The sequence below is a fragment of the Oreochromis aureus genome, linkage group 9, assembly GCF_013358895.1.
Source record: "Oreochromis aureus strain Israel breed Guangdong linkage group 9, ZZ_aureus, whole genome shotgun sequence".
Lineage (NCBI taxonomy): Eukaryota > Metazoa > Chordata > Actinopteri > Cichliformes > Cichlidae > Oreochromis > Oreochromis aureus.
Window position 1 is genome coordinate 750,001 of NC_052950.1, and position 14,961 is coordinate 764,961.

Below are 14,961 nucleotides of genomic sequence, written 5' to 3' on the forward strand. Positions count from 1 at the left end.
CAAACAAACAAACAACCAACAAACCAACCAACCAACCAACACACCAACCAAACAACAGACCAAACAAACAAACAAACCCAACCGACCAACCAACAAACCAAACAAACAAACACACCACCCAACCATCCAACCAACCAACCAAACAAACAAACAACCAAGACACCAACCAAAAAACCAACCAACGAACCAACAAACAAACAACCCAACCAACCAAAACACCCAACCAACCAAACATCCAACCAACACACCACCCAACCAACCAACCAAACAACCAACCAAGAAACCAACCAACCAACCAAACCAACCAAACAAATAAAACAAAGCAAACAACCCAAACAAACAAACAAACAAACAAACAAACAAACCAAACAAACAAACAAAGAAACAAACACAACCAACCAACCAACAGACCAACCAACCAACCAACCAACCAACACACCAACCAACCAACCAACCAACCAAAAAACAAACAAACAACCAACCAAACAAACAAACAAACAAACAAACAAACCAAAGGTTTTGAAGAGGCTTAGTGACAGACTCAAAACCTATCGACACACTGTGGCATGATCTTGGAAATCCTCCGTTGTGACTGAATTAAAACAATTGTGCAAAGAAAAGCAGCCAAAATTCCTTCAGAGCAACATGAACGACTCACTGCTGGTTATTATAAATGTATGACTGCATTCAGGGAGCAGCCACTCTTTAACAGTGAAAGGAAGCTTATCAAAAGATATAATAATAACAATAATAATATCCTCTAAACAGGAAACTATGAGGTTCACATTCTGGTAGGCACATTTCAAAGGTCTGCTATTTGTTTAGTTATAGTATGTATGACAAACCAAGGATGGAGACAAAAACACTAAATGTGGCAGGAAGTAAGTGAATGAGAGAGACTTACTTTCATTTTTGGTGATGCAGCTGTAGAGCGAGTTCTAGAATGAGAACAAGAAGCTGTAGTGACACTGACACTGCTCACAAAGACCAGACTACTGCAGCAGAAACATGTGTTACTGAATTCAAGTCTCTGAACCACTCTTTGTTCTAATTCCACGTACAAGAATTTCCCACCACACGACTGCTCCACCACTGAATGACCTTTGACCTTTGACTAAAAAAACCCTAAAAGGTTTGTTCTATATTTGTGCTTTAGTGATTGATTACATTTCTGTTCCGGATACATTTCATTCACAAACATTGGAACAGATGTGAAGGAACTGTGATTCTCACCAAAGAAAACATTTCCTGCATTCATGACACTGTGGCGGATACAGACTGATAACAACACCAACAGCAATAATAATAATAATAACAATAATAAGGCAGATGGATTTTGTTTAGACTGACCACTGTGGAAACATTAGTAATTTCCATGTAAGCATACACATTTTCATTCACACATTGATACTCTTGTAAATTTGTAAAGGAAGCAATCGAAGGAGGAAGATACATTTCTAGAGAACCAAACATGAGGACATTTACAAATTCTAAGTATGACAGCCAGCTTCAATAAGCGATGTAAGCATTTACACAAACAATCCATCTGCCAGAGTGACACAGAAAAAACTATACAGGCAGGAAACTGAGTGCTAAGAACCTCATCTGTGTGTCTGACTGTGGAGCACACAGTGTGCCACCACAACACTCTTACCTCTCTGAAGCTGTTGGACTTACCTCTGTGGTTTTCTTGCATACTTTTGTTATATCATTTTTTGACGATGCCTACAGAGGGAAAAGAAATCAGGTCAGTGTTGGGGGAAATGATCCCTAACAGGACAGCAGCTCACACTCCAGGGTGGACTCTTCACAGCATCTCACCTGTTTGCATTCCTTGCGACACTCTGTCGTGATGGCCAGTTCACAGCAGCCCAGCCCCACCCAGCCTTCTGATTTCCTCGATACTCCTGGAACCAAATCACACACCAGAGAATCAGCTCGTGGATTTCTTTCTATGGCTGTTAACTATCACACTTTGTGACACTGATTGATTTACTGATATTGTGAATTATGAAAACAGATTCATATTTACTTATTCTGAGATTTTCATATTCAAACTAGAGCAGCAGTTACAGCAGAGATAGCGTGTTCACATGTCTACATGTCTGAAAACGAAGGTGTTCACTGCAGTCACTGTCTGTGCTTCTCATGCTGCATATTTTGATCTTGATCTGCAGAGTGAACTCCACTATCTCCACGTGTCTGGGGTGGGTGGAATGTCCTTTCCCCCATCTGTCCAACCACAATCGTGTACGTGTACGGACACATCTGCAGGACCAGCTTAAGAGTAAATCCATGAATGCTGCTGGAAATCAGTGAACATCAATGATGGACGATGTCTCACTCTGAGAGGACACAAGGAAGGGTTTTTTGAACCCTTCAGTCCATCCATCCATCCTCTTCCGCTTTTTTTTTCAGGGTCTTTGGGGAACTGAAGCCTGTCCCAGCTAACATAGAGCGAGAGGCAGGGTGCACCCTGGACAGGTCGCCAGTTTGGCGCAGGGCTAACACCCAGAGACAGACAACCATTCGCACTCACATTCACACCTATGGGCATTTAGAACTACCAGTGACTCTAACGTCACTAACTGCATGTCTTTAGACTGTGGGAGGAAGTCACCCACAGACAACCCACACAAACACGGGGAGAACATGCAAACTCCACACAGAAAGACCCCAGCCTGATTCAAACCCAAGACGTTCTCGCTGCGAGGAAGCTGCGAGGAACCACTGGGCTGCATAGCCCAAAGGAGACACAGCCCTCAACAGTGTCACATCAGAAAACACCCAGAGAGACATTTTAGACACCTGTGATTCCACAGGTGGATCCAACCAAATGTTTTCAGTTGGTCCTAAACTGCCGACTGCTACAAAGCCATGCTGTCAACTACATGAAGTACACGGTTCAGCAACCTCCTGCAAACCTGACAATGCTATCATCTCTCATCAATGGTCACATGTGTTCCTCTATAAACTGTATGTACTGTACATTTCAGCACTGATGGTACCTTCCATATGTGCTGCACTAATAGATGCCTGTGCAACAGTTTGTAGACAGATTTTATTTTGCAGATTGGTAAACTACGATTCTTTTACGATTGCAGTCATGTTACTGACCTGATGAGGTTCAATACTCACTGATTGACTTGAAGCAACTGTTGTTATAAATTAACTCTATATAAATAAAACTGAATTGAATCTTTTTTAAACTAGTTTTAGTGTCGAGCTGTTACAAAGAGAGTCGTTACACAACAGCAGGTCAGAATCAGGACGTCGTGGTTTCACCTGTGGCTTACCTGGAAGTGTAGAGTTGATGCACATCCAAAGTTCATTCTATGAGACATAAAAAAGGTTCATGTCAGAGTTTATTAACAAAAAACATTAATAACAGCTTTTATAATTCAGGTAGTGTAATTATCAGATATGTAGCTCTATTTTTGTTTCTCATACATCACTGTTTTGTTAAAAAAAGCAATTTGCAATTCCACTTCAATGTTTGGGAGAAGTTAGCATGAACTCTGGTAACTTTATGATTAGATGTGAGTACAACATCTGAAAGTAAGTGGGTGAAATTAGCATGTGATAATAATCCATGATGGCTTGTTCCACCAACAAGCAAACATAGAACGGGTCTTTACACTTTGGCTGAAGAGAGAAAGAAGCTGGGTGGATGTGAGGCAGGACATGCTCCGAGGTCTAGATGTTGTTTTGTGAGAAAATATTGATTTAACAAAAAACTGAGCTAGTATTTATGTGGTCACTCTGTAATTATCTTCATATCTATAATGGAGTGATTTGTATATATTATTGCTATTTGTTAAATGTGTACACTGTGTAACAGATTGTATTATTTAATTAGTTGAGTCTGTTACTGTTACTGTAACCCACATCATTTCCTCAGGGATTAATAAAGTATTCTGATTGTGATAATGTTTCAAAGAAGCAATTAACTGATGATTTATTTTCAGAGACAGTTGTAAAGCAAATGTTCAGAATCAGCAGATCTGATTGGCTGCTCTGCTAACCACATGTCTACTCGACTCCAGATGTGCATCTGCAGCAAGCTCAGGTGGTGTGCTGACCCATGATGCAGCACACTGTGCATGGCTCCTTCACAGGTTGTGGGATCAACAGTTTTAATGAGCTGGTGCTCACACAGTAGTAGTGTACACAGGAGTAGTGCACTATATTAGTTATGCAGAAATCCCATGACTTTACAAAATAACCGAATAAACTGAGCCAGTAGAAGAGTTCAGTTTTACAAAGAACAGACTCTACATTCCTCATTTCAAACTGAAACAGACGAGTGTTGAAAATATGAATGTGAGGAAACTCCCACTGGAACCAAAGCCCTCTGTGTCCTACAGCCGAGGGACACAGACACATGTTGTCCAGCTGTTACAGGACAGTAAGACGTACACTTGTAACTTGTTATTGTTGACATGTCAGCTGTGTTCTCTTCACAGCTTTTTTCATCCATCTCTCACTTATTGAAATCAGGATCATGGATGGGCTGCTGATATTACACCATATGTTCAGTTAACTAGAAACTGCCCCCCCTCCCCCCAATCCATGTGCAGGACCCAGCTCAGTGATGGGCTGTTCTGTCCAGATCTAGATTTCTCTCTCTTTGTCCAGCTGTTGTTCCCGTCTCTGTTTGTAGGCTGAATGGATTTGTGATCAGATTTTCCAAAGGAAGGGTGGAGCAGCTTGGAAACCAGCGTCATGTTTACTACATTCTGGTGGAACCACTTTTGAAAGCAGAGGAGCACTGCAGCATTTCTGCTGGTTGGACATAGACAGCAGTTATGTTTGTAGAGCTAAGCTCTCCTGGTAGGACAGACATGAATCCTGAGATGTTCCAGATCAGCGTGTTAAACTCATTTTAACTTGAGACCAACGAGGCCAGACTACTGAAACCATGAGGGCTGCATATGAAACCATCCGCATTTTCCTTTTGCTTTAGTATAAAGAACATTAAAAAATCATATTTAATGAAATGCGCTGCTGTAAACCAGATATCGAACAGCACATCTCCAGAAGAATATGCAGTTTTTTCCATTCCCAGGGCTGACCTCAGTCTACTCTCATTACTGTCGTTACAATTTATAGATCCACAATTCCACAAAATGATGAGGGTACAGTATTCTGAATATGAAGTATTTTCTTCCTTATGAGCTGAATAACTGTATTAAATCTATAAATTTAAATGTACTCCTGTCATCATCGTGTCGTAACAGTTGAAGTGAAATGATTTTGCCATTTATAAACTTTTAAACATTAGAAAAGGCAATATTCTTCCACCAACGTTATTTAAAGACATATTATTGACTTGATTCACAGTGTTTAACATATAGTTCCTAGAGAATTATATTCTGGTAAGGGAAGAACACACTACTCACTGCTGTGATCTGCCAGCTTTTTACCTTTACAAATGAATCAACATCAGGGGTCAAATATCTGTGCTCGTATCCATGGCAACCTCAGATGCAACAAATGACAGCTTTATTTGCTTTATCAGTCCTATCTGTGTCAGAGCTTCTTATTAGGCTGATAAGGACACGTGCCCACTTCTTCAAACTTTGAAAACTTGGGTTATTTCACTAACTTATTGTCACCAGATTCACTGCTGCTTCTCTCAGCTATGAGTAAAAAGAGACTGTTGTTTCTTCAAACCTACCAACCCCTCATTTATCTTCTCTGTAGTCAGCTGTCCTTACACGTTCTTGCATTTTTCACTAGGATTTGTCTCATAGTGATGATGAATATTCCTTGAGCACTGAAACAGGTGGACAAACAGGAAGTGCTCTGTTCTTCTTGAACTACTCGACACTCTGTGCCCACTTTTCTGCTTTTTGATAAAGTTTCAGCAGCAGCAGTACACACTTGCTGTGTGGCACCCAGTACACAGATCAGGAATAGCACTCCATTTTATTTACATTTTTTTATTTTTTCATTTTATTTTAAATTTAAAAAAATCTTCACACTTTGCAAAGACATCACGCGGGCTGGATTGGACCATTCAGTCAGCAGCTACTGGCCTGCGAGCTGTAACATCTCTCATTGATGTACAGAGAATACATTTGTCACTACAAGGGAACGCTCCCTCCTCCCACCCAGCAGCCACTGTTTCACAGGCAGTGGGCTGTGATCTGTTTTTGCATTGAAGCTGTGTTTCACAGAGAAGAACAGCAGCAATCATCCATCCCAGCTTATTAATCAACCACAGACGCAGAGAGAGTTTTAAGTCTTTGGAAAGCCTGACACAAAGTGTTTTACTCCTCACATATATGTACTAGCACACAGGGAAGTTAATTAAACAATAGTCAACAGTCACAAAGACTTAGAAGGGAGATTGAATATGAAAACAGGTCTATTGAAAGTATCCATGCTTTTCTTCTGGACATACACAAACAAACACAGTCATCATTTTATCACATGACTCACACTGGAGTGGATTTCAGCTGGATGCACACACATGCACAGACAACCCACCTTAAAAATATCTAAAATAAGCACCTAGAGGAGCCTGGTATGACAGACATATGGAGAATATACAGACATACGTCCCCAAGGACACTTTATTTGATTGTACTCTGATCTGTTTCTTCACTAATAAATCTGACTTATAGAGAGATCAGCAGTAGCTCTTGCACCTCTGGCATTATTAAAGGCATCAGTGCAGAATGACAGGGACTCTATCACACATCACCTGTCCCCTGATATCCTTTGGGATGTGTGAAAACTTACATGAGACGGTGAATAATCTAACTTAGTTGTGCAAAAGAAAAAAGAAGGAAAGCTAAGGAGACTGAATTAAGAACAGTAAGGTTACTCTATCTCCATAATCTATTCTGGACTCTAAAATTAGCACTCAGAGATTTCCACAGTTTATTAACTGAAAAGGCAGAGACTCAGTGGTCAAAGGTACTGTGAGAATGCCAGCTGGTCAAGCAGACTGTTGTTTGTTTGAGCTGCCGGACCATCAATCATCTCACAGTGTACAACAGTCCAACACCTGATGAATTATTTTAATGAGTCCCTGTATAAAGATCCAGAGGATTCACACGGCAACATAACAAAGGATAGTGGTAGGATAACACGTGTACGAGATGATGAGGAGTGTTGGGCATTAGGCGAAGCCTCTCGGGGAGACCAAGACAAGGAAAGTCAAATGACATGTGAAACACCATCAAACTGAAACAGGAACCTGCCTCCCAGTGTCCCAGTGTCACAACATATCAGTGAAATCATCACATCCTCACCAGGCTTGGTTCATCACCCAATGACACCATGGTGACAATACTGAAATACTACTATTTTTTCGCAGATGCACTCATGGTATGAATTTCAAAGTCCTTCATCCTCTCGTTCTTGAGTCACATTAACCTGGCTGTCCACGCTGCCCCGCCCACCAACACTCCCAGCTGTTTACAGCTCAGGAGTATTGACTCCCTCACAAAATCTGCAAATCCATTTTGTTTTTAGCAAAAAGATCCAGCAGAGGAAACTTTTGTAGCTACAGCGTCGGTTGCAGAGTATAGAAATAAACCTTTGTGAGTGAGTCGTTCATGGTCCGTTTTATTCCTCGAAGGGATGCAAGTTGCTGAAATACAAGATTGTTAGAGAACATGGGTTATAGTTCCACATCAGAGCCTGTTGTTACTGTTAGCTAGATTAATGCGATGGTGCTGTGTTTATTATGTTGCTGTCTTTTTTTTTTTGCTTTTTCTCTCTCTCTTATTTTTCTGTCCACAGGTGATCCAGGAGATTTTTTTTACTTTTTAAGTGTCCTTTCTCACTGTCCCCCTTCCCCTCTGTTTTTCTGCTCCTTCATCTGTTCCTTTATATTTCTCTCTCCCTTTCCTATCCCCCAACCATGTATGTCCCGTCTGTAACAACTGAAAATCAAATCAAATAAATAATAAGAACAAAGGTCGATCAAATGGACCAAAACGGCAAGGCCGTGATGAGTAAATAAGTAAATCTGTGAGGTATCTTTGTTGGCTTTCAGACATCAATTGTGACGGCTAAAAATCCAAACGGGACAGGCAAAAAAAAAAAAAAAAAAATTACTGAAGCCTGTTTGCATTATAATGACTCCTGGCAAGACTGCCTGCGTAGGCCTAAATTTAACATACATGTGTACGAGTTATATTTATATGTTTTTCTTACTGTAATTAACAACAGCGCCTTGTGTTGCAGCTGAACATCATCTATTAGTTTGAGCTAAATTGCACAGCTCTTGGTAGAAAATGAAATGAATGCAACTGTGTTTAGAAACCAATGCAAATGTTGTAAATGATCCAAAATACTAACCACACCGATTAGTAGTATTTGGGGATTGGGCTCACGTGCAGTAACTATGGCCCGAGATCTTCTAAGTACGCTCTTGCATCCTGTTAATTCTGTTGTACTGGCTTCTCACTTCAGGGCCAACTTTAAGATCCATGCACAGACAAGCAGTGGTGTATCTGAGCTAACACTGCCCACACACTCCAACGTGTATCACACACACTCATGTCCATGTGACAGTTATATGCAGAGATGCTGACATAAGCGTTTTGCAGAAATTGTGCATAGAGCCAAAATATATACAAGTTATTTTGTCGATTTCAGGCTGATAAATATTTTTATTCATAACATTTTCTGAGCATTATACAATCAAACCTTATGACACAACCCATCACAATCATGACAAGGCTTCCAAGAGAAACCCTCTTGTTGGTTAGTGTACGAGTGGCTGCTGTATGTGAAATGGACTCACCATAGACTCTGAACAGTAACCAGGTAACCTCTGCAGGAGATGCTTCAGACGTGACTCACTCTTTATAGTGGTGAGCTGCAGGACAAAAGCAAAAATCACGACGTTATATAAAACAATCTGCACCGTAAATCAGCTACTTTGAGCACAACCACTAACTAATGCATTTTTGCTAAAGCATATAGTTAGGGCTGGCCCAAGTGACCCTGAATCCTCCCTTATGCTGCACAGGTATAGGCTGCTGGGGGACTCCCATGATGCACTGGGTGTTTCTTCTTCACTCACTATGTGTTAATAAACCTCTCTGCACTGAATCATATCTGTTATTAATCTCTGTCTCTCTTCCACAGCATGTCTTTATCCTGTCTACCTTCTCTCAAAGACCTAAGACACAATCTGATTTGATCAGAGTAAGGCTTGTTGTGGGATCAACGTGGTGTTCCATTGGTAGTGCGTTAGATGAGCTGAGGGAGCAAATGATAGCCTGTCCAACTGCAGAGAGCATCTCTTGCCAAATGGAGGCAGTGTCCATTTGTAAGCCAATCAGCATTTGACCTACGCACAGCTGAGCTACATGCTGTTGGGGCTTTGGAGGATTGCAGGGAGCACATTTACTTGGTTGAAAACCTCTCATTGGAGGCTCCCCACATAGCAAAATTGGTATGGTCCGGATCTGGCCCACACAATGTGCTTACACATGGCCCACATACCGCAAAGAATGACGGCCCTTTGGTGGCCCAAATCAGGTTTGCCAAAGGTGGCCCACACATGGGCCAGCACAAGGCCAGCTGCAGACACACTGGTGGTCCTGTGGTGGCCCATGTTTGGATTACCTCTGGCAAACCTGATCTGGCCATCATTCTTTGCGGTATGTGGGCCATGTGTAAGTTGTGTGCAGCCACGGGCCAGTTGTAGACACACTGCTGGCCCTGTGCTGGCCCAGAACAGTTTCAGCTCTGGCCCCAGATGTCAGTCTAATGTGGACCTTAATTAAGCCATGTAATAACAACATGTGCATAATAGTGCAAAAGTAACATGACAAAACTCTGTTCAGACAGTGAATGGACTGATTCTTACACAGCACTTTTCTACTCTCCCAGATTACTCAAAGTGCTCTCTACAACATGCCGCATTCACCCAATCACACACTTTCTCTTAACTGAGTGCTTCCTAACTACATTCATACTCACGCCACACAGACTGGAGAAGCCAGGGATCGAACCACTAACGTTCCGATCAATAGGTGACCTGCTCTACCGGCTGAGCTACAGCCACCCAGTGGCAATAATGAGTAAACCCTCACTAGGTTTTGGATAAAGTGTACACTCACAAACCTGTCAAACCTGCATTTGAAACATTGGCTACCATAGCAGTATAGTATTGCAACATGGCATTTGGGTCTTCTAACTAAAATAGGAAAATAGAAACATAAATAGTGCCTCACTGCCAGACCTGGCCCACATCTGGTTGACATACACCCTGCCATGACACCAGTCAGTGAGAAGTGCCAGCTTGATGCCGGATCCCAGCCAGGACTGTTTTCTATGGGCCTGGGCCACATAAACCAAACCATAATCGGGCCAGATATGGCATGCCATTGCATAGACAGTGCCATCTATGCCAGGCCTGGCCCATATCTGGTTGACATGTCTTATTATGCCAGAAGTCAGCCAGCAGTGCCGGCTTGATACCAGATCTGGGCCAGACCTACTTGCTATGTGGGTCTCTGAGGGCAAATACATAAATAGACACAGCCATGAAACAAGCATCTGTGTGTTTGTGAATGTGTATGTTCATACCTGGTCACAAGCTTCTCTGCAAGGTGAGAATTCGGCAGCATGGTGGCAACAGGAGGGATCTGCAGACAGATGCACGAAGTTAGAGTCAGTTAAAGCATCATCATCAGTGTTTAGTTTACCCAGAGCTATGGCTCTCAAATAATGTCAAGTCACACAATCCAGGGATTTTATGGCAATATTATTCCAACTGTACTGGGGTAATGCCAGTTGAGCCAAGTTAGTTAGCATAGTTACTGAATGTCAGGATTTATGAGAGTGTGATATATTAAAGCCCTAGGATGATACTGAGCAGGTTAATAACAGGGAGAAGAGGTGATAGGTTTACACAAACCACCAACCTAAGAAGATAAACTGACAGCACTTGTGAGATATACCTGCCTTATAGCTTGAGCTGAGCCAACAGCACCTAGCCCCAGTGAGTGTGTCAGTACAATTTGCTTAATGCTACGATGGTGCCAAGCAAGTTAAAGAAGCACTTGGATTGTTAAAACAACAAAACGCAAAAGCAAAGAAAACAAACATAAAACAAAAACTGACCTACTTTGACAAAGAGTCCTGAATTTGAACAACGGGAAGCTCTACTATTTGTTGGATTGCATGAAAGTGGTTGACAGTGGTCTATATTAGTAAAATAGCAAGACTCAACTGGATCCACATGAGACAATGATGTCTTCTGACACTTCATTTCCAATCTCAGAGTGACTTTGTTGCACTAACCTTCATGCTATACAAATGCATTAAACTGGTTGACTGAGGTGAAGCAGACACCACTTTGCACTGATGTGACCATTTAAGTGTGCTTTGGAACTTTTGCTTGGAACTGGTTTCCAGTTGCATCCAACCCTTACATCGCTAAGCCCATCAACGCATCAGGTTCAGTGGAATAAAGCACGTGGCCACTGTGCTCTCGAGAATAACAGAGTGACCAATTACCCTTTCCCGTCTGGCAATCTGATGTATGAGTCTGGGTTTGGCAGTTCCTAGGAGAACAGTAATGGTCTGACTGAATTGTGTTGAGTGTACAGTTTGGTAGAGGGGGGATTATGGCGTGGGCTTGACCCACTTAGTTCCAATGAAAGTGCTCTGCACCGTTTCAGTGCAGATATTTCCTAAATCCTGTTTCAACCACAATGTTACATCTGTGACAGTTCTTTAGGTTCCATAATGTAAATTAGCTTTAACATAGTATCTGTTTCATGCCCACTTCAATCCCTCCAAACTATCAAACAGATGAACTCACTGGGAGCAATTTATGTTTCAGTATCTTGTCCAAAAATACTTTTACCTGAAAGAGTTAGGATGAAATGAATTAGTGCAGTGTGTTTGTGCAGGTGTTCAGTTCAGATGAGATCTGATGTACATGAAGGCCACGGCACATTATTCAAATCATTTCATTTCTTTTACAGACCTCAAAGTGCCAAACATGAAACTAAAAGTGAGGAAAGGAGCAATAACATTATTTCTAGTGCTGTGTCAAAAACAAACCCATCTTGTCTACATACAGGGCTGAAAGCTTTCACATGTTTTACTCAGCTAAATACTAGAATAACTACTTGTCTCACAGTTAAATTGGAGTAACCAGGGGATACTGACACTGCATTAATCACCATTGAGTCACCCGTAGCTAGCCAGGCCCCTGTAGCTGGTGCAGCCGAAGATAGCGTAGGCCCCGCTAGCTGTTCCCCGCCAGACCCCAAGCAGCTGGGGAAAGAGGGCGGCTGGGTGACGGTGAGGAGGAAGCATAGTCCTAAACAGAAGCCCCAGGTACACCACCAACCTGTTCATGTGTCTAACCATTTTTCCCCACTCGGCGACACACCTGCCGGGGGTTAAACTCTGGTAATTGGTGATTCTGTTCTCAGACATGTGAAGCTAGAGACACCGGCAACCATAGTCAATTGTCTTCCAGGGGCCAGAGCAGGCGACATTGAAGGAAATTTAAAACTGCTGGCTAAGGGTAAACGTAAATACAGTAAGATCATCATTCACGTCGGCAGTAATGACACCCGGTTATGCCAATCGGAGGTCAGTAAAATCAATATTGAATCGGTGTGCAACTTTGCCAAAACAATGTGGGACTCTGTAGTTTTCTCTGGTCCCCTCCCCAATCAGACCAGGAGTGACATGTTTAGCCGCATGTTCTCCTTAAATTGCTGGCTGTCTGAGTGGTGTCCCAGAAACGATGTGGGCTTCATAGATAATTGGCAAACCTTCTGGAGGAAACCTGGTCTTGTTAGAGAGACGGCATCCATCCCACTTTGGATGGAGCAGCTCTCATTTCTAGAAATATGGACAAATTTATTAAACCCCCAAAATATGACTATCCAGAGTTGGGACCAGGAAGCAGAGTTGCAGTCTTACACGCCTCTCTGCAGCTTCTCTCCTCCTGCTACCCCCCCAAAAACCCATCTCCATTGAGACTGTGTCAGCTCCCAAACAGACAAAAAACAAACCAAAACCAGCAATAAACAACTTAAACATAAAAATCACAAAGAAAGAACAATACAGTATCCACATCTGAACCAAAGAGTAAAACAGTGAAATGTGGATTATTAAATATTAGGTCTCTCTCCTCCAAGTCTCTGTTAGTACATGACTTAATAATTGATCAACAAATCGATTTACTCTGCCTTACAGAAACCTGGTTGCAGCAGGATGATTATGTTAGTTTAAATGAATCAACACCCCGAGTCATTCTAACTACCAGAAACCTCGAAGCACAGGCCGAGGGGCGGTGTGGCAGCAATTTTTCACACCAGCCTATTAATCAACCAAAGACCCAGACAGACTTTTAATTCATTTGAAAGCCTGATGCTTAGCCTCGTCCACCTCAGCTGTAAAACTCAGAAACCAGTCTTACTTGTTATCATCTATCGTCCACCTGGGCCTTACACAGAGTTTCTCTCTGATTTCTCAGACTTTTTATCTGATTTAGTGCTCAGCTCAGATAAAATAATTATTGTGGGTGATTTTAACATCCATGTAGATGCTAAAAATTAAACAAATATGTAAGACTGCTTTCTTCCATTTGCGCAAATTCTCTAAAATTAGAAATATCCTGTCTCAGAGTGACGCTGAAAAACTAGTTCATGCATTTATTACTTCCAGGCTGGACTACTGTAATTCATTATTATCAGGATGTCCTAAAAACTCCCTGAAAAGCCTTCAGTTAATCCAAAATGCTGCAGCAAGAGTCCTGACAGGGACTAGAAAGAAAGAGCAGATTTCTCCTGTTTTGGCTTCCCTTCATTGGCTTCCTGTTAAATCCAGAATTGAATTCAAAATCCTGCTCCTCACATACAAGGTCTTAAATAATCAGGCCCCATCTTATCTTAATGACCTTGTAGTGCCATATCACCCTATTAGAGCACTTCGCTCTCACACTGCAGGCCTACTTGTTGTTCCTAGAGTATTTAAAAGTAGAATGGGAGGCAGAGCCTTCAGTTTTCAGGCCCCTCTTCTGTGGAACCAGCTTCCAGTTTGGATTCAGGAGACAGACACTATCTCTACTTTCAAGATTAGGCTTCAAACTTTCCTTTTTGCTAAAGCATATAGTTAGGGCTGGACCAGGTGACCCTGAATCCTCCCTTAGTTATGCTGCAATAGACGTAGGCTGCCGGGGATTCCCATGATGCATTGAGTTTTTCCTTCCCAGCCACCTTTCTCACTCACTATGTGTTAATAGACCTCTCTGCATCGAATCATATCTGTTATTAATCTCTGTCTCTCTTCCACAGCATGTCTTTATCCTGTTTTCCTTCTCTCACCCCAACCAATCACAGTAGATGGCCCCGCCCCTCCCTGAGCCTGGTTCTGCCGGAGGTTTCTTCCTGTTAAAAGGGAGTTTTTCCTTCCCACTGTCGCCAAAGTGCTTGCTCATAGGGGGTCATATGATTGTTGGGTTTTTCTCTGTATGTATTATTGTGCGATCTACTGTACAATATAAAGCGCCTTGAGGCGACTGCTGTTGTGATTTGGCGCTATATAAATAATGCTGAATTGAATTGAAGTTACGCACTGCATGTGTTTAAAAGATGATGAGAAGTACATTCTGTTGTATCCATGGCCTTGTTTGGTCTTCCAATCCCCTTACACCCCTGCACCAGCCAGTAGCTTCCTTTTGTTGGACTCTCCTTAATGACCACTGTTGGCAGGCATGATGAGACGTGAAAGAAAGTGAGTGTGCTGACAGACTTGAAACAAACGATCTGTAGCTTTCTGAGTGTGGGGGGGTCTTTTACACTTGTGTGTGTCTAAAGAGGAGTTGTGTGTGTGAGTGTGTGATGTGGAGAACTTGCTGAGTGACGTTCAAACCTGCGCTGTAACCTAAAAATTACAACCTTCATAAAGTGTGATTTATGTGGCTGTCCTGAAATGATGAAGTGTCCTTCAGACTTC

At 42.1% G+C, this 14,961-nt stretch overlaps 1 protein-coding gene across 1 annotated transcript in view; it reads right to left on the reverse strand.

Moving 5' to 3' along the window:
* reck (reversion-inducing-cysteine-rich protein with kazal motifs) overlaps positions 1-14,961 on the reverse strand; it is a 72,216-nt gene that overhangs the window by 36,643 nt on the left and 20,612 nt on the right. Inside the window, exons 2-7 of the mRNA XM_031748205.2 lie at positions 10,564-10,622; positions 8,768-8,842; positions 3,297-3,333; positions 1,822-1,907; positions 1,678-1,725; positions 905-938 (exon numbers count right to left, since the gene is read on the reverse strand). Of these exons, the coding sequence (XP_031604065.1) occupies positions 905-938; positions 1,678-1,725; positions 1,822-1,907; positions 3,297-3,333; positions 8,768-8,842; positions 10,564-10,622 (339 nt within the window). The remainder of the gene's footprint in view (positions 1-904; positions 939-1,677; positions 1,726-1,821; positions 1,908-3,296; positions 3,334-8,767; positions 8,843-10,563; positions 10,623-14,961) is intronic.